We start from the raw sequence: 21615 nt of genomic DNA, 5'->3' as shown, positions 1-21615 counted from the left end.
ATTTTTTTTTTTCAAAAATTCAACATTTTTACTGCACATAGAAACGTAAACAATGGATCTCATAGAGCTTTGGTATTTCGGACCAGAAATAATTACTTCACCGAATTTAAAAAAAAAAATTTCAAGATCTTAGGGAAAAAGTCATATCTGATTAAACGACAGGACCAGTAATATACCAATTATGACCCTTAATTTTCCATTCTTCTACTTGATACGAATACCTGAAGACATCGTTCTTAAAGTAGAGAGTAGAATATATCAATATCGAGTCCGAAAAGGATGATAATAGTATCGTATTGTATTGTAGCGGAAAATCTTGTCCGCAGTCCTCTCTCAGAACTTCTTTGAAGAACACCTTATCCCATATACTTTTTTCAAAAATTTTCTATCTCAGCTGTAAATGTGTTGACTTTATGTTGGGATAAGGTGGCCTTCATTCAACTCCCGTTTTAAGGTGGTTTTAAAGGTTTCTGAGATAGGTCGTTTTCTATTCATTTGCTGAGTTAAGGCGTTTACAAACCGGTAGCCAATAGACACTACAGTGATCTGATAGCCTGTAGGTTCTATTTATTTCTAGATCAACATAATAAACAGCAGACCCGACCCTCTTCGTTAATTTGGAACTATCGGTATACCCGTGAATACCTTGCGCCAACCTCCAACGACCTTTTCCGAGGTTCAGGCACGGGACCATGTAGTCTGTTCGAAACATATTAGGTGATGCTATACTGCTGACACTATAAACTAAGTATTCTTGCAGTTGCCGCTATATTCTTGGTCATTAGGTCTACAGGTGGGATGTGCAGAAAAGCATGTAATGATGCTGTTGGGGCAGTTTTTAGAGCTCCCGGTATTCCAATCAATGTCCACAAAACAAATGTCGCCATCGGCATCCTAGCATTCTCTTGCATGCAGACAGTGTCAGAGAGGCTCATTCTTCTACATGGTGTTTCCAAGAGAACGTACTATCTAGTATAATTACTTTTATTAAAGGTTTACCCCTCCCAGCTTAGGCCTTGTCCAATTTGCAACCTTGCATTTCCTTGTACATAATACTAGATCGGTTTTTTCCGCGTTGGCGGTTAATACGACTCCAGATGCCCAGGCATGTACATCCCAAAGTGCATGTTCCATCAGAGAGCTGATTGTTGGCAGTCAGCTGTAACTTATTATGACTGAAGCGTCATGCGCATACGCCGTAAGTTTGAGTGGCCTAGTGTCGAACCGCCTAAGTAATTGTTTAATGACCAGCATTCCTCTATTTACGGATTTTGTGACTTCGTATAGACCCCATTACGATGTGTTCTATCTGCAGCTTGGAATGCAGCCGATCCAATTTTCTCAGGCCTACGTCGATGCTGAATATACGATGTGGTGAGTGATAAATGATACGTCAACTTAGACAATTCTTCCATCCTATCTCGGCCCCTTCATGAATAGCTAGGCCTTCAACCCCCCTTATGCCCATCATTAAATTGAAACCATCCCCACAAAAAATTCTTTTTGGTTCTCACATAGTAAACGACCTGGCCTAGAAGTAGTTGTGTAACACAGCAAGTCGTTGCGCATTCGGTTCTTAATATCAATGCCGTGAGCCCCACTTTGGACGCAGTAATGTGTTGGCGTTTTGGGATTATTCTAGTGGTATGGAAATTATCTTTAAGGCCAATATTACCCACCTACGCATAACATATCACCCCTGCAGATTTCTACTAAAGGCTGACCCGCTTCCTACGAGCATAAGACCGAAGGTACTGACAAAAAATTACTTTATATTCCCCCTTCCTGGAAACAAATGAATGGACGATATGTCCACTATAGTTATGAAAGTCGGGGCGGATGACGGCGATTGAAATGCTGTATCCTTTCATAAAATCTGTTATTTACGCAATCTTCCCCGACAGCCGGTTGCAATTGAATCGCAGTACACTACGCGGAATCAGTGATTAATGCGAGAATTTGGCAAGTTGCGCTTTTGTTCGCCCTTGTCACACATGTGTGTTGTAGGGTGGAGCATCAAGGTCCAAGGGATCGGATGGGAGTGAAAAGGGCTATGCTTGTCGACATTCCATTGAGGATGTGCTGCGCTTGTTGTAGCGAAGTTGTACAGTCACAGGGGGTGCTGCGAGCGGTAATAATAATGAATTGGAGTGTGCTGTTGTTGTAGCAGTGCTTCGCTCCATCCAATAGGTGTGACCAATCACAAATTGTCACCAATGTCCTCTAACGGGAGTCCAGGGAAAATTGCTGTTTCAACAGGGGTAGACCATAATGAGAGGGGTATTAGAGGCGTTGGTTCCACACTACAATTGAAGGGATGGTTGGTGTGATGTGGGGACACATCTTTGTATGTCGGGGTTGATTCTGGATAGGTAAGAGTTTAACCTATTACAGTACCCAGATCGAAGTTGAGCTAGAGTGACGCGTGTTTCCAGAAACTGTTTGGTTAGCATTTGAATTGGAGTGTAGTGTTCGGCATTTATTCTGACTGTTGAAGATATGCTTTGTGCTGTAGCTGTGCGATGCAACTGCAGCTGGAGGTCATCCTTTTGAGCAAGATGCAGGAATACACATATGCTCTATGAAATTTGAGAAAGGATCTCTTTCTGGCATAAGCAGCGGAAATAATCTCCCGGTCCGGATTTCGGTTGATGAGTAGAGCTGTTCCAGAGAAAAACATATTCAAGGGGAATGTGGCGGGATTGACAGATGGATGCTAAAGTGACAGCACTTGGTTGGGTAAAACCCTAGTCATTCTGGTACGTAGAACCATAGACTATGTACTAAATACCAGATCTGGATCCGGAGAAATCGTGAAAATTCAATGTTATAACTCTTTCTTAACCGAATTTCTTAGTATATGGACAGAACGAAGCGAGCTTCGAAGGACTTACAGAAGTGTGTGCGGTGATGACGGTGGTTATGGAAGCTGATTTTATGTTGACGTGTACCAGCAATAAACATACACTGGATCTGGTGGCTATGTCACCCTTTCGTTGGCTAGGCCAGCTTTCCGGCTCAGAAAATATTCTTATCGATACCCGCCGGCTGCCACAGAGTGTGAGGGGAAAAAACAGCTGGAAAAATACTTTACCTTCTTCGGTGCTTCTGAATGGGGTTAGTCATCCTAGGAATTTATTTTCGAGCCATAGTACATAACTTTTTGAGACACAAGGGTACTCACAGTCTTGATGTAATTAAACTTAGAAGCAGAAGCACTATAACCTTCTTAGACCATGATATTGACTTCCTAGGGTTTTAAAGGAACTATATTCCTGATAGTTAATTTTCTTCTAATAATATTAAGTTTTCTTCTAATAGGTAACATTGGTGTCTTTTCCCTTACACAAAAATATAGCAAATAGCAGTACAATAAATCCATAATCTTAAATGTTCATAGACACTTACTCTTTTATAACAGGAAATTCGGTCTGACTCAGGCCGCGCATTAAACGACGCGGTGATTTATTTTCTTTTTCCACAGCTTTTGGCTCATCCTCTACAGTTTCTGCAACTTCTTCTTTCGTTTTATTTTCCATCGCAGTTTCTGTTACAGTCGCCGTTAACGTTCCTGCTTCTGCCTCTGTTGCTGTAACCGCTTCTGCCTCCACTGATTGTGCTGCAATCTCCTCATTCTCGTCGTTCTCTTTGAGCGAAGTATTTTTAAGGTCAAAAGTTATTATGCTACTACAATTGGCATTGGTTGACTCGACATTCAATGAAAGTTTACGATTTGTTGCTGTTCCCGACGCTGTTGTAATGGATGGCGTAGCGGCGGCAGTCAACTGCATTAGACGCGTTCGTTGTGCATCGTACGCCTTGAACTTGGGTAAAGCATCATCGATAAATGAGAAGGGCACACGTTTGTGTGAGACACGAATTTTACCCACATACATAACTTCGAAAAAGTGCGTGTGATTTGGTGAGATATCGGCTAAAAGCGACAAATTACTTTGCGCTGAGGTAGACGTTGGAATGTGCACCTGAAAGAGGGATGCGTTTGTTCAGTGAGAGATGAGAAGTGCGTTTTAAGATTATTTACTCTTTTGGAGTATTTGAAGTGAAACTTCTTTAGTTTGCATGCATACATTTTGTTAATTTCGAGTTTAAAAAAGTTGAAAACCTTTTAAAAATATATTTCCGAGTTACAGCTGTCACATCCGTCCCTTGCCCATAATGTATATGTAACTTTCTTACTTAGCTCCAATGAGTGCCAGCGACAAACTAGCTTGACAAATCGTGAAAAGTACGGAAACAATGCGCAGGTTTAGGGGTGTTACGAATTTGGGCAGTTGTTGTCGTTGTATTAACGATAAAGATGTGGGCAGTCTTTTCCGGATACAAATCCGGTACGTTCTGGTACTACCACCTTTTGGTACCCTGCTACCGCGGGACGATTTTTTTTGGCACTCAATCCTTTGGTTCCACAGATTTAAACAGCCTTTCACGATGGCCGCGTCTTACCCCGTCTGTATTCAAAGAATGATATCTCAAGATGTTATGTTTGAATCATAAAAATTGCTGGGAAATAGCAAATCATGCTAAAAGATGGCAGGAGCGACGTCAGTTCCTAGCCATATCTGAAGACTTGGATAAACAGACAGATCAGATGCGGAAGTCAACTATATACCATAGGCCCAACTGACCTGTGATAACACTGAAATCAAACCCATTCTAGGAGAATGTCAATGATGTAATCAAAGTTTTGATTCTAGCCAGAACTGAATTCAGCGGGACTGATGTAGCATAAATCTCGGTTCAATGATTTAAAAAACGATTGCTATTAAAGCGAAGAGGCTTTATATCCTATATGACAATTAAACAAAATAGTTTATCTGGTTATTTTCCGCCCAATCATCTTAAGAATGGAAGAAAGCCATCTCATATTGTCGAAAGGCTACAGCCAAAGGAGTATAACTATGACGTACAAGGTATACTCTCTGCAATTCTTTAACAATTTCGATGTTACCGTCGATAGCCGAAAAGCCTCCAGCCGTCTGTGAAGATGGTTATCTAATCCCGATACTCCCCACTGTGAGCCATAATATATTTTATAAGCAACACTTGGAAAAAATGGTCGCCGAGTCAGAATAGATATGTACCTTGAGGGCAGTGAGAAGATGGTCTTAGGAAAGGTGTGATGGACTTTTGTTTTGCGGAACAAAATTTTGCACATATGTACGATCGCCATTGTCCAATCCCCCGTAGTCTTCGTCCCGAGGTCAATTTTAATATCACGTTGTAAGCCTCAACAGGACAATCTAATACCCTGGTAACATAGTCCAGAGTACTGCCGCTTACTCAAGGAGTATTATACGGTAAAGCATGTTCAAAGCGTCGAAACCGTTGAGCACTTTTTGTGTTCGTGTCCTGCGCTAGCGAGTTCGATCAAGGCTCCAGAAAAATTGTTTTATTTCCCAAGAGAAATAAGGTTTATTGTGTTGAGTCCTGGTACCTAACTGTTTTGGTCGTCAAACACAGTGAGCACATTCAGTCTATGAAAGGCCTCTATTGAGCCGTCCAGTTGAAACTGACTACAAAAAAAAAAAAAATTACCAAGATATGGTTCCGCAGATGTGGATTAAGAGCTTTGGCTAGACGTGAAATGTGTCTTAACGTTAAGCATTTTAAACGCAAGATACGATTTTAATGATAGGCGTATTTCGGAGGTGTAATCATAGTCACGTGAAGGGTGTCGAAAAAAAAAATGTGGCCAAGGTTGGCATGAAACCTCAAAAGCTTACTTGAGTGAATAGCTTTGTATATTAACCTGAGTCGATTAGTATGGACGGAAGTTAACCGATATCGCGCCATCGCTTTTTCGATAGGATTTGGGCTCAGGAAAAAAAGTTCCACTACGCATACGCAAAACAAACAATTTTCGAGCCTGCGAAAAAAAAATGGCGAAAGGGTCAATTTTTCGACCAAAACACTCCCCAAAACCCAAAAAATATTTCTTTTAAACTATTATCGCCAACCTTTTTACAACAGTTTTAAAAAAAAAATATTTTTTGGGTTTTGTTCGAAAAATTTACCCTTTTGCCATTTTTTTTCGCAGGCTCAAAAATTGTTTTTTTGGGCATGCGTAGTGGAACTTTTTTTCCTGAGCCCAAATCCTATCGAAAAATCGATGGCGCGATATCGGTTAATAAATCGACCCAGTCTAATGTATATGATAAAATTGTATCCAATAGGTGGCATGGGTGACTAACGCGGGAATGATAAGGAGGAGAAAGATCAAACGGAAGTGGGATAGCATGAGGTTGATACAGAAGCATGGGCACAGGATGAGATAAGAAGTAGTACAAAAAGAGAGAGAGTAGTACAAGAAGAGAAGTACAAAAAGTGTGAAAGAAGTGGAAAAGAGAAGGTATTTTTTAAATGAACCACAATATGATTTGTATATCGATCCGCATAGTTTTTGAGATATGATTCGATAATTGGATTTTTCACTTTGATACGGTTAGGCTTAAAAAGTTTCACTTCTAAAAATTTTATAAATTTTATGAATATACTCACTGTGCCTGCTGAATTACTCAAACCATGTGTATACGATTTGGATGATTTCATTTTCGATGACACAATATTTGGACTAGCATCATGTTGAGCATTGCGTGCAGCTTCGCTCAATTTAAGATTAGTTGCCGGTGTTGTATGAATACCGTTACCGGTGAGTGCGCGTTGCATTGACATATCATTGGTGGAACCATTGGCAACAAACGTTTGCGGAATGCTACTAACAGAGCCACCAAGCGTATGCGCTGGATCACGCATTTGATGCATGAGCTCGGCCATCTGTAAAAGTAAGACAAACATTTTATATAGCTTATGAATAGAAAAATAATTATTATAAGAAAGGCAAAAGTTAGTTAAAATTAGACAAATTTTAACTTAATTTTTTAGCTATTTTGTGTATAGTATTAGTTTGGTTTAACAAAATATCTATCCCTCATTCGCTCTTCTGATGCATAAATAAAAAGGATAGCGAATTAAAAGAAAATGAAGATCTTATCACTAGCGTCACACGTGCCATAAACGTGATGCACTCATTACACAAAGCCAGACAAATAAAAAAGATCAGTCATTACTCTTGCCAAAATACTGCAATACTGGAATACTTTTGATTTTTTTGTGAAAATTGGGGACTGACACAAGTTCTTTCAGCTTTGAAGAGAAAAAAGACCAAGTACTTGTGAAGTTCGATGTGTAAACATCTAGAAAACTAACATTTTAAACCCTATTTCCGTGATCCAATCGAGCTGAATTTTTGCAGGCAGACTCGTGGAAATGTCTGTATCACGTCAAATTAAACATTTTCCCGAATTTTTTTTTTAAATGGTTATCGGTGTTTTTTTAACGGATTCAGCTCATTAAAAATCCGATTTTTTTTTTATTAATTTTATTATATTAAAATTAAAAATTTTTACATTAAAAATTTCAATGCTTTTAAAGAATCTTAGGCCTTTTATTTTTGCGTTTGTAAGCATTTGTGTCAGTATCGCGGCAAATAGACCAACAGTATTCGCCAAGCATATGCGTAATGTCTTGTCCTTTAAAGCGCTTTCATAGCACTGTTGGTTCTCCATCGCTTAATTCGGGAACATCATCAAAAATCTCCATTGAAGCCGCTATACATTCTTGTCGTGAGTACAGAACCGCTGGAATAACCGATTCTACATTAGTGTAGCGAATTTTGTTGCAGCGAAAGTATTGGTATCCTTTAGTTTGAGTAAAAGTTGCGCAAAAGAAGCACAATTCATTGCAGTGCTCCGTACATGGTAGCCAAAATATTGGAACAGCGTACTTTATTGTTGACCTTCCATCAGTAAACTTGCATAAATTTCTATAGCAATGGTCGCACACGACTTCCGGAGTATACCACAAGTAAGGAACATAAGCAGTCTTGAATATTTTTTGAAACGAATTAACCACTGTTTTCATAATATTTTCAAAATTTTTACTTGGTGCGAATAAGCCATAAACGTAACAAAAGTTATTCGAGTCAGGCACTGCATTTTTTCTCAGATGAAATATATAGATATATGTTTTCGCACAACAGAACTTAAAAAAATTGTCAAAGTATACGTCTCCTAGTAGAACAAACACACAAACGGCACGGAGTGTGTTATAACAAATAATAAATTAAACGAATTTAAATGATACAATATTGATTGTGCAATTCAATGTTTCATCTGTCATACCAATTGTAAGTGTTGTAAAAGTCATAAACAGTTTAGTGTTAGAAAGTTACTATTGATAAACTAAAAATATATGGAGTATGATGGTTCGAAAAACAATTTTTTTTTTCGGAACGCTTTAGTAGTTTAAAAATTTGGGGTCCCTTCAAGTTATGCCGAAAAAAGTGAAAAAAAAACGTTTTTTTTTTAAATTCAGGAAAATCTGAGAATTGATAAAAATCTATTTTTAAAAAATTTGACGTGATACAGACATTTGTACGAGTATACAGACGGACACTACGAGCCTTATACTTTATACATAAAAAAAAATTCCGACGTGTACATGAAAATCGCCGATACACGTGTATTTCTAATTCCCCCCCCCCCCCCCCCCCCCCCCCTTCCGAAAAAGTATATTTGGTTCATAGGACAGAATGTGTGTAACGCGGTGTTATCGGTAACAATAGATTCCGGCAAGTTGTTTTTTTTACATGTATATACATCTACATTTGCGACTAAAAACGCTCAGCGACAATTACACATAGTAGCAGTGTATGAAGGAATAGTGGAGACACAAACCTTTTCGGTCATAGATATACCGCATACCAAATTGAAAGTGGAGATCAGTGGATACACAAACCTTTTAGTTATAATTTAATGCGCAACAGTTTCATAAGTGTAGACAAAGTTATGCACTTAGCAGTCAATATTAAGTTTAAGTGTATATGTATATACATGTAAAAAACGCAGCTATTTTTATTAGCGGCTTGTTATCGACGGTTTCAGATGCATCATCGATTTTATATTAACGTTTTACGGTATCTGGTTTGTAACTCCCATAAAAAATCAATAATAATAAATCGATAGCTTTTCGATAAAGACGTCAAAACTTTTGATGACAAATCGATAGCTTTTATGTAAAGAATTGATAACTTTTCGATAACACTCCGATAAAAAATCGATAACTTTTTTAAAACTTATCAATAAATTGGAAAGCAAATCGATAACTTTTTGATAACAAACCAATAACTTTTCGATAGATAACAAATCGATAAATTGTTTATAACATATCAATAAGTTTGGAATAAGTAATCGAAAACCAATCGTTAACTTTTTGTTTACAAATCTATCGCTTTTTGATAGATGACAAATCGAAAACCTTTCTATAAATTTTCGCAAACAAATCGACAAATTTTTGATAACACGATGATAACAAATTGGTCCCAGTCCGATTACAAATCGAAAGCTTCTCGATAACATATCCAAGAATTTTGGATAATATTAAGATAATTTTTGGATAATAAATCGATAATAAATCGATAAGCTCTCGATAACAAACCAACAACTCGTTGATAAAAAACGATAACTCAACGATAACCTTTCTTATTGATAGCAAGTTGATAGCACTTCTATAACAAATTCATAACTCGTCTATACCACGTCAATAACAGACCGATAACTCATCGATAACAAACCGGTAACACTTCAATAACAAATTGATAATACGCTATCCGGTTTCGAACTTCACTTTTGGCTCAAGTTTTGACTTGGAAGCAGTTGCTTTCTCCGTTTTTTCTATTCCTTTTTTCCTCTTCTTTCCTTGCCTTGACTCTCTCCTTATATGTATGTATATCCTTTGTTTTCTGTCTTGTTGCCTTGTTCTAGTGAATTTCATTTACAACTACACATACGTTTACCATCAAGATTCCCCCATATCGTGATGTTTACATAGAAACTTCGAATAAATAATTTTTTTCTTATTCTTCCGGAAGATTTTTTGTTAAATTATTCGAAACAAAAACAAAGCCAAAATAAACGTCAGTAAAAACGTAATATAACAAATCAAATCCTCAAGCAAACCCCCAAAAACAAGAAGGAAAATATATTAAAATATAGCTTCCGGAAGAATAAGAAATAAAATGATTCCTCAGGATATTTTTCACAATGAAAATTTCCGTATGAACAGGGACAGTCTAATAATATCTTATGGTATTTTAAACTTCAATTATATATTAGCAAAATGTTTTCAATCCTCATTCCTTAGGACAAGGATATTAATAATTTTTAACAATGCTCATAACTTCTTTCAGACATATTCGGTACGGAGAATCAAACAAGAGTGTGGTTGTTCACTGTGAACTGTACGAGCAAACTTGCTTTCGGACTTTCACCACATCCCATTATGCGTCACAAATATCCATGTTGAATTAAATCGAATGGTAAAAAAGGCCAGCATTCGATAGCGTTAATTAGCTTCAGGAGTGTATATATATACAGAAGGATATAGATATGTTTGTATGCAGCTTATGGACTGCGAAACCACTGCGCCGATTTTAATAAAATTTGGATGACAGCTTTACAGCAACCCGTAGAGTGTTTCTGTGAAGTTTCTTTTCTGGAAGTGGACCAGGGATCGATCTATTTGAACACATTCTTTTCTCAGTTCGACTTGCCGAAATTTTGTATATATGTAGGTAGCGCTTTTTATCATAGGCCACTGATAATTTATGTTGCGATTCAGTCATTACCGGAAGATGCTATGCAAGTAATATAACTTATAAATAAAAACTTTAGATTAAATAGCGAATTGATGTTGATGAACTTTATTGACTATCTTCTTCCAGTCTTTTATTGTTCTATTGAAATGTATTATTTGCATACAATTAAAATCTATTTTTAGTGATGACAAAGAAGTATTACTTCTGAAACGCGTACATACATTTTTTTTAAATGTTTCCGGGCTCATTTTTGTGAAATGTAAACTCGGCTCAATAAGTATCTACAAGTACGTCCTACCTCAGCACCATATCTAGTCTAGTTTAGATTAGGGCATAAAAAGTTGACTTTTTTCGAACTTTTATTAATCTCCACACATGCATAATTTAAATGCATATCAAAGATCTTAAGTACCGTTAATGAGCGCCAACACAATGCGTACATGCCGAATATCGCAAGCATTTAACTGTGCAAGGCAAAAAGGTTTAACAAAGATGTGGTAAAAAATAAAACTCCTCCTCAACAACTGGACCGATTTTGATGAAATTTTGTACATGTGTTCAAGGAGATTTTAGGATGCTTAAGATTCACAATTTGGTCCGTTTTATTTCTTATCTTTTCGGGAAGTTAATAAGGAGAGGATAGAGAAGTGGAGGAGATGAAGAAAACTAGATGGAGGTTGAGGGAGAGGTGTGAGGTGGAGATGTGTGAGTAAAAGAGAGAAAAATCCTGAAAGTGAAAGGGGAAGATATGCAGGAGAAACTGAGATCAAGCATGGAGAGGAGAAAGGAGAGGGAAGAATTTCCAAAACTTTTATTGAGAAAGTAGATACTTCATAGAGGAGAAAATTATCGGCAAGGGAACGTTTCAATTATAAATAAAAATTAATGTAAGGCGCGATAACCTCCGAAGAGATCTAAGGCCGAGCTTCTCTTCCAATTTGCGTCGTGCTCCTCTTGATTTTCCCTACGAATTGGCCTACATGTTTTATGCCGACTCCGAATGGCATCTGCAAGGCAGATGAGTTTTCACTGAGAGCTTTTCACGGCAGAAATACACCCGGAGCGCTTGCCAAACACTGCCGAGGGGCGACCCCGCTTAGACAAATTTTCTTCCAATTGAAAAACCTCATTTCTAAAATTTTAATTATAGATCTACATATATCTCATATGCAAAGATGAACACGATTTTAAAAATTGTACCTGTGTTAGTGTTATATAGCTTCGTAGTGGTTTATAGAAACAAACATATTGAAATCGAGCGGTCAGGTGAAGCAGGTATTCCATATTTGGTATAGAGATTTATTATATGAGGAGATTGAGATGAGAAAGGTTGAATAAGTGGGAAAGGGAGTGATGGAAGTGGGAGTGGGATTAGAAGTGGAATTGGGAGTGTTAGTGGGATTAGAAGTAGGTGTGGTTGTAGGAATGGCATTGGAAGTAGGAGTGGTAGTGGGAGTGAGAGCAGAAGTTGGAGTGGGAATGGGTTCAAAAGTAAAAGGAAGAGGAAGGTAGAGTAGGCAAACTAATTTTCGGGCAGAACCGAGTATGCCGAGCTCTCTAGTAATAAGCAACAGCAACAGATCTACATAAATAATTTAGGGCTCAGAACTAAATACTATACTATAGTACGTTATAAACGCAGTAGTACAATTGTAATATTTGGGACGTCCTGCTAAGGATGTTTAGCAGACAGCCTTGTAAACAGCAGTTTGCCTAAGCAGGACTGGCAGGATCGCCATGTAATATTTGGGGATAATGAGAATAACGTAAATTAGGTTGCAGTGCCCATTATAGCGGCACCAGATAGAATTGACTGCCAATGAAGCGACAGCCGATTGAATTATGTTCTTTATTCAAAGTTGTTTGCTTTTATACAAAATTTCTATGAGCTAAAATACTTACTTACACTAATACTTACAAAATAAGTATAACACACATATACATTCAATTCAGTTCCCTGGGAACTGCATTCTAAGCATAAATCAAATTAGCAGTGGAATCTGCAACGCAAGCATAAATGAATCATGTTAATAATTTGTTTACAGGTAAAGGCTTGTCGCGAGCAAGCTCCAAACAGTAGCATACCAAGGTTCAGGTTATCACGGTGCACGGTGTACAAAATATATGTTTGTACAAATGAATGAATGTGTCAATTGAATCTCAGGCCGTACCAAAGCGAGCCAAAATATATGTATGTATAAATTTATTAATATGTATGTAAGAGTCAATGTATTTTAAGACATTCCAAAACGGGCCGAAATATATGTTTGTACAAATGAATGAATAACTTAATGAGTGAATGCTACACAATCCTCATTATGGAAAGCGCTTATGTCATTTATAATAGATTTTGAAAGAACGTAAATAATTTATGAAATAATAAAGCGCGAGACTGAAAAGAATTGTTTAAAAAAGCAAGAGTTTCGATTTTTTTAAGTAAGAGATATAAAATTCGAAGTAACCTACCTAAAAATTCAATAAACCAAATTTTTAAAAAAGTGAGATACGTCATTTTTATACTTTTATAATAATATAAATATTTATGTATGCATGTGCAATGTACGTTGCGTTTAGCAAATTACAAATGCAATCATTAGCTGGGCGCTGGAAAGTCTACATTGGCCAAAAAGAAAATAAAAATAGAAATGGTGCATTTGGGGCGTGAAAGCAAAAATGAAGGAAAATGGGAGAGATAAATATCTATAAACTTAGATACATATATTTGTATGCATGCCTCTTCTATGTATGTATGTATGTGCTGTGTGTTTATTGTTTTTTTATTTATGCGCAAAAATGAAAATAAAACAAGTAAGGACGGGACTGTCGGCTGTGCCGGAGACTTCATACCTTTCATGAATGGGGCTGAACAATAATCTTATCCCATTCGTAATATCCAAATAATCGGCTATATAATATATGAAATATATAGAGAACAGATGTATGTATGTACATACCTAAGCGATTTTTAAGATATCTAAAATAAAGAATAAGTACTTAGGTAGTTTGTGTGAGGACGTAAAGTTTCACGTTTTTTGTGGTCTGCATGAAAAAACTATGACCATGAATCACTTATTTCAACAATATATGATGTAAGCGTAAATATTTGATGAAATTTGAAGCTTTAGCCGTTAAAAAGGGGGCAAAAATGACTGTTTATATGGGGTATATAATATTATATATATCACCGATCTCTTATGATTTTTTAAGACAAGAATAAATGTTATATACGAAAGCACATGATGAAATTTGAAGGTTCTATTGGGCAGAAATCACGAAAAGTTTTTTATCTGAACAATCGGTTGTATGGGATATATAATATATATACCACTGATCTATACAATTTTTTCAGACAATAATGACTGCCCTATACGTAAGCATTCGGTGAAATTTGAAGCCTCTAGCTGTTAAAATGGGGCAGTAATTACAAAAAGCTTCTTATCTAAACAATTCGTTGTAAGGGATATATGCTATACTATATATATGGCCGATCTTATTTATTTTTCAGACAATAATATGTACAATATACGAGAGCATATGATGAAGTTTAATGCTTCAATCTGATAAATTGAGGAAGATATGACAAAAATCCTCTTTTCTGAAAAACCGGTTGTATGAAGGATATGTGCTATAGTGGGCCGATTCGGCCAGTTCCGACAAATGTCTAATCGGACACCTAATGTAGCCGCTCACCAAATTTTATCAAAAAATTAACTATTTTATCTCAAAAATTAGGGAACTAGTTTGCATACAAACAGAAAGACGGACATGGCTAAATCAACTCTGCTCTTCATCCTGATCATTTCCGTATACTTATTTGTGGATCTATCTGTTTTCCTTCCTTATAATTTTGGGATTCGTGGCAAAATTAATATAACATTTCATTTTCATGAAAGGTATAAAAATATGACTTTCCAAATAAATCCCAAAAACGCGAAAGTATGGTGCACTTGACCGTAATATAGGGAAGAAAAAACAATAATTTTTAAATGCACAGAATCTTGTCAACTAAGTGTTGAAAGCTTTCCAATGTTAAAAGTAAGCATTGGCTGTGATATATTTGAAATTGTAGAAATCTAAAGCGCCTAATAAAAATAATTAAATTTCAATTTATTCGATACAATGCATTAGTGCAATAAGATTGACAAATTATCTTTTATAGCACAAAAATTCTATATAATAAGAAATATATGAGTTATTTAAACTTAAGACTCTTAACTTACGTCATATAATAGTAAGGAAATTAAAAATTAACATAACAAGATCAAATGAATAAGTGAATGAATTTTTATATATAAAAGTATATATATAGCAAATTTCAGTGTTTGTACATACAAATCAATGAAAGGAAGAATTTAAGGTTTTCTTAAAATTGGTTTTGTTTGGACTAGTTCGAATAGAAGCTGGAATAGAGTTCCAAATTCGACAGTATTGGCAAAAAGTAGTCTTGCAGAGGAGAGGAGAGATCAATTCATTTATACGGGCAGAACTTGGAAATATAAATTTTTCATATATCGGTGTATGCATATGAAACCGGTATTTTTATTAAAAAAAAAAACACATTTATTTCAAGAGAATGGTAACGAGTATTTTATTCAAAGTAACCGCCCTCGCTAGCTACACATTTTGACCACCTCTCAGGCAATTTATGGATACCACGCCGAAAAAAGTCTTCGTTTTTTGAAGCAAACCAATCATCGAGCCATTTTCCAACATTATCGTAAGAAGTGAAGCGCTGTTCGCTAAGTGCGTGCAAATAGGTGAAAGTCGGGTGGAGCCAAGTCTGGTGAGTAAACGGGGTGGGGTAGCGGTTGCCAGCTGTACGACTCAACCAATTCCCGAGTCTGTTTTGTTCGGTGTGATGGTGCGATGACAATCGAGAAAAATCACTTTGTCATGCCTAATTTCATATTCAGCGATTTGACCTTGGGGACGATTGTGCTGATTGGCCAGGGTAGATATACGATCTCTTGCGTTTGGGATTCACGAAATAAATCCAATTTTCATCACCAGTAACGATCCGATGCAAACACGACTTTCTGTTTTGTCTGGCGAGGAGCATTTCACATGTTGTTTTCCGGTTTTCCTGCTATCTGTCGTTCAGCTCATGTGGCATCCATCTTCCGGTTTTCATGATCTTTCCCATGGATCTCAAACGTCTGGAAATGGTTGTCTGTGACACATTTAGTTGTTTCGCGAGCTGTTTTTGCGTCTGACTATCGGCTTCATCCAGCAAAGCCTGCAATTCGACGTCCTCGAACAATTTCGGTGTTTTGCCGGGGTCAGCGTTTCTCACATCAAAATTATCATTTTTAAACTTATTGAACCACTCATTATACTGCGTACGACCAAGAACATGCTCTCCGTAAGCTTCGACAAGCATTCGATGAGATTCTATCGCCGATTTACCCAAATGGAAGCAGAAAATGAATGCTCCCCGCAAATCGTTGTTTGAAGGCACGTATTTCGACATTTTCAAGAGCGAAAAAAACACGATGTTGTATGAAATTTGAAATGTTTGGTATTGGATATTGTTGACAGATCATAAGACGCCAACTAGCGCCAATGGTAAGTTTTGACTGTTCCTACAATTGTGCCTACTGACCGCTAGATGCCAATACCGGTTTGATATGCATACACCTGATAGATAATCAGGTTTCTTCTCCGTTAGCAGACGAAAGAAAAATATACAACTTCTTGATTTAAGATACTGTAATATTTCACCGCGGCGGTCGCCGTGGTGTGATGGTAGTATGCTCCGTCTACCACACCTACTATCCTGGGTTCATGCCCCGAGCAAAGCAACATCAAAATTTTAAAAACAAGGTTTTTCAATTAGAAGAAAATTTTTCTACCCGGGATCGCCCCTCGGCAGTGTTTAGCAAGCACTCCGAGTGTATTTCTGCCATGCGGGAAAAAAAAAACATTTTTATTAAGTGTTGATGCTATTTTAGTACTCGAAGCTGTAGTTTTTTTACTTCCATACACACATACATACATACATTAGGCCGGGTCGATTTGTGGAGAGGCAAAAAAATCTCCCATTGCTCTGTGAAAATCATATTCTAGGCATCAAAATAAGAAACTTTGCCGAAGGAACCATACCTCTAAAACGAATTCTGATGTCCCCCCCTTTGGGTCGTAGGGGCAAATTTGAAAAATCCCACTTTGAAATGCCTATGTTTTTTCTTTTTGGAGTTAATTTTTCTCTTTAGAAATTTATTTAGTTAGAACATATGTAAATGAAAAAATGAATTTAACCTAGTAATTGAAAAGAAATTAAAAAAAAATTATTAGAAATTTGCGTTTTTACAATCCCCTTTTAAAACCAAGGCATCACTGTGATGCATTTGCATGTCGTAAACATAGTTGTGTGGGTTTTTTATTCAACCGTTTTAAAAAATGAAGGTATCACTGTGACACAATTGCAGATCGTAAAATTGCTTGTGCTGTTTTTTTTAAGCCACCACAAGACACAGCAGGTAGAATTGAAATTGTCCCTACCCAAAAGTTCGACCCAAAGCGGGGGGACATCAGAATTCGTTTTAGGGATATGGTTCCTTCGGCAAAGTTTCTTATTTTGATCCATAGAATACGATTTTCACAGAGCAATGAGCGATTTTTAAATCGACCCACCCTAACATACATATATCATTCACAAATGGTTTTGTTATTTAAATTTATTTGTTTTAATAAATTATATCTGGAATTTCAACAAATCGTGTGAAATTTGAAATTCCATGGTGGGCATTAATACATACGTAAACTCTACTGTCGCGATACAATGGCGAGTGTATGTTGCCTATTGTGTCTCATGCACACTCCACATCTCTTGAAAAGGTAGGTACAAATATGAATGTATGTATATTTAACCACAGTATTGACAGTTTATCTTTTGTTAATTCGATTATCGTACAATTTGTGGGAAAATGTATTTATGTAGATATTTTACAGTCTCCCATTTATCTTATATATATGTACATCATTTATACAAACATACATACATACGTAAATGGAAATCTATGTAAGTTGTTCGCCCAGAGCTTCAAATAGATAATAGAAAATAACTTACAAACGTTTATAGCTACATATTTTTACCACAATACCGGGAAGTGCGGCAGGGATCTACCTATTCCAAAAGGGTGAATTTTTTGAGCGATTTACTTTAAATTTTGCGCACTTTTGAACTTCCGAGAACTACCAAGCACCAACAAATTAAATGGGGTTCCACTGAAATGACAGCTCTTGGGCGGAATCACTAGTCACTCCGGTACATAAAAACGGCTGTCTTGGGAAGCGGTACACGCAGATAAATTGCGGATTGAATCAAAAACCACACCACAGAACAGTACTTGTAGGAATAGAATTATCAAAAGCTTTTGATACAGTCGACCACGGCACGTTACTGCAAGAGTTATCAGGGTCCTCCATTTCTCCAAGTCTTAAAATATGGGCCGCAAATTACCTGTCTGGTCGGCAAGCAGCGGTGCAATTCAGGAACGTAATGTCTAAACCCAGCAGAATTAAACGAGGGGTACCACACAGCGGTGTCCTATCCCCGCTTTTGTTTGACTTCTACATATCCAAGCTCCTTTCCCCACCAGAAGGAGTCTCCATTTCATCTTACGTCGATGACTGCACAATAATGGCCACAGGTCCAGGCTCACACATCGATAAGCTTTGCAATAAAATAAACAGCTATCTCTCTGATCTCTCCAGTTTTTTCGTTTCGCGAAACCTGACATTGTCAGCGGCCTTATTTACAACATGCGAAAAACAAATTTCGACCTTATTGGACATCCACGTCGATGACATTACGCTACCGACTGTCTTACATTTTGGCGAGAATGCAGCCGCAATTGTACCTAAAATCCAAAGCCGTAATAAAATCTTCAAATCTCTTGCCGGAAGCACTTGGGGTAAAGACAAATGGATGCTCATTACCACTTGCAAAGTAATTGGCCGGCCGCTTGCATGCTACGCGTCGCCGATATGCTCGCCAAGCCTAAATGTTACTCACTGGGAGAAAATTCAGGCCTGCCAAAACACTGCTATCAGAACCTTATATCCCGAGAACATCTTCATAGTGAGGCGAGAGTACTTCCATTAGATAGACAATGAAATGCTGAACAAACAGTTTCCGTTGAATATACAGAAACCTGGGCATCGCAACAGCCAACTGATTGAAGAGCCTCTACTTACCAGGGCCTTAAGAAGTCATCTCCGTAAGCATTATGAGGAAATACGGCACCTGGAACACAGCCGTATTAAGAAAAAAAAAAACACCAACAGGTCGTCAGTGATACCCACAAAAAGGCGTCGGACTTCTATGACAGGAATTGCCTGGCGAACCCAGTTCTTTAAGATAAATACCCTGGTCTCGCAGAAGAGGAAAGAACTCTCCCTAGGGAGACGCGCGCCACTCTAACTCAAGTTAGATCTGGGTAATGTAACAGGTTAAACTCTTACCTATCCAGAATCAACTCCGACATACATAAGGTATATCCTGCTTGAATGTGTCCTCACAAGACACCAACCATCTTTTTAATTGCAATGTGAAACCACCGCCTTTAACACCTCTCTCACTCTGGTCCACCCCTGTTGAAACTGCAAGTTTCCTTGAAAGCCCGTTAGAGGATATTGATGACAATTTGCGAGCGGTCGCACCTATTGGATGGGGCTGCCGCAACAACAATAACAACCAAGTTTCAACCAAGAGCAACCTTTCCTGCAATTAGTTCAATCTACCATTTCGTGAAGTTAACTTCGTAGGCGATGATGCACATTTTTTTTTGAGAGTGAAATTTGCAAAAAACAAAATTTGAATAGATCGTTACTTTTTTTTCTTAAAAATTGTAGCAATAATATTAAACGCTTGGCGCAATATATCTCAAGCATCACCACATCAGACATCAACATAGCCCACCGAATTAACACTCAGCGGCTACGCTGGCTTGGCCATGTTATGGGAATGAAAGATGACGCTCCGACTAAAAAAGTATTTTTTATCGAAATCCGCCTATGGAAGCAGAGGAAGAGAGCGGCCCCCACTACCCTGGAAGGATCAGGTGGAAAACGATTTAGGAAGCGACTGGTGCGCTTTGTTGGACGGCCATAACTGTTTAAACAGTTAAGCGCCAAATAGTTGTCGTCGTCGTGTTCAGACGTGTTTGCTATCACTCCGCAAACTTCTACTATTGTTTTTGCTTCTAGTGTTGTTTTTACTTTTCTACTTCTTTGTTTTTATTCTACTTTGCATCGGAATTAATATACCGTCTCTGTGTAACAAACTTAATTTCTTATTTAACGCAAGCAAATAAAATAGCAAATATAATAATCGAACAATCATTAAAATATCATTTCAACAATGCCTTGTTGTTGCGGGCAAAGAGTCAACAGAATAGTTGCTGATACACAAAAAGTTCAGTGTCAAAAATGCAAAGAAATTTTTCATATTAATTGTGTTGGTATTAATCCAACTGATCTTGATTTCTTGCTCTCGAGTGGTAGACCGAATTTTTGCAGTGCCTGTATGGTTAAACGTCGTGCATCTCTACACTCTCCCCCCTCACCAATGAATGTGGATGAGAATAGTACTGCGAATACCGGTTTAACTACTAATGCTGAATCACAGCCTACCTCTCAGAAGAGGGCAGACACTAAGAACGTAGCTGAGAACGCCCACACACAACAACTGACTCTGCAATCACTGCTTCAGGAAATGTCCGCTCTAAGAGCAGAGAATACGAAAGCTATTTCTACTATCAAAGCATTTTGCGAAGATAAATCACAACAGTTTAAAAAAATAGATGAACTACACGCTGAGGTGAGTGCACTGCAGTCTACCCTAAGTGAAAAAGCTGCTAACATTATAAAACTCAATGCCGAAATTAAAAATCTTAGCAGCGCTGTTGAAAACTTAAACCGCATCATTAAAAATTATGCTAGCGATAGACATAGACCAGCTACTGCCGCCATTTCTGCCAACGCTGGCGCTAATGCCAATAATGCCGACCTATCTACTAGTAGTACATTCGCTGCTGTTGCCGCCGGCGTTCAGAGCCGAGGTATGACAATCAATGTTAATGCCGTAGAAAATGTTAATGCCGTACAAAATGTTAAGAGTGCTGCCGCTGGTGATGCTAGTCGATGTATGCCGAGTTATGCTAATGTTAATGCCAAAGAAAATGGTAAGAGTACTGCCGTTGACGATGTTAGTCGACGTTCGCCAACAAATGACGCCAACATGGATAATAAAGGGCCAACCGGTGCCAATGTTAATGCAAATGTTAACATCAATGCTAATGCCACGGGCGCTGTTAGGAAATATCCACGTACGCCTAGCTATGTTAGTGCAAATGGTAACACTGATGTTGATGTTAATGCAAACTCTAGCGATAATGCCAAAAATGCAGATAACGTAAAAAATCTAAAGCTGGAGACATTGGTGCTTTATCGGTAACCGTATCGGTAATCTTATAACAGCTGATTCGACCAACCTTATGAGAATCAGTGCAATCGATTATTGGTGCCGCTAAGGTCGTAACCGTATCGTAGCCAACCAATTGGGTTTTGGTTAACCGTCGTAACGATAAACAGCTGATTACGTTAGGGATACGACTACAGCGATACGAAAAACGGCACCAATGACTCCAGTTTAAATGCCGCCCCCGTGGATGGTATGAACGATAATTTGGAGCTTGATGTGGTTGCTCAGAAAAGATGGATTCACCTCTCTTATTTTAAAAATACCGTCAAAGGAGAGGATATTATCTCTTACGTTACAAAGCACACTGGGATTACTCGCGACCATCTATCGTGTTTTGCGCTTGTGAAGAAAGATGCAAATATCAATGAATTAATGCGCATAAGCTTCAAGCTCAGTGTATCTCCATGTCACTATGATGCCATATTTGATGCAAAGCTATGGACTGCTAATATTA

General features: G+C 37.7%; 1 protein-coding gene across 13 annotated transcripts in view; it reads right to left on the bottom strand.

The window, feature by feature from the left end:
* Positions 1–21615, bottom strand: part of plx (PTB_TBC1D1_like and TBC domain-containing protein plx) — a 186222-nt gene that overhangs the window by 9326 nt on the left and 155281 nt on the right. For all 13 annotated transcript variants that reach the window (XM_067758941.1, XM_067758943.1, XM_067758942.1 and 10 more), the window contains 2 exons: positions 6520–6795; positions 3409–3983 (listed from right to left, as the gene is read on the bottom strand). In XM_067758941.1, the coding sequence (XP_067615042.1) occupies positions 3409–3983; positions 6520–6795 (851 nt within the window). The remainder of the gene's footprint in view (positions 1–3408; positions 3984–6519; positions 6796–21615) is intronic.

The sequence above is a fragment of the Eurosta solidaginis genome, chromosome 1 (assembly GCF_040869045.1).
Source record: "Eurosta solidaginis isolate ZX-2024a chromosome 1, ASM4086904v1, whole genome shotgun sequence".
NCBI lineage: Eukaryota > Metazoa > Arthropoda > Insecta > Diptera > Tephritidae > Eurosta > Eurosta solidaginis.
Note: the sequence above shows the minus strand (reverse complement) of the source record. Positions and strands in the feature narration are given on the sequence as shown.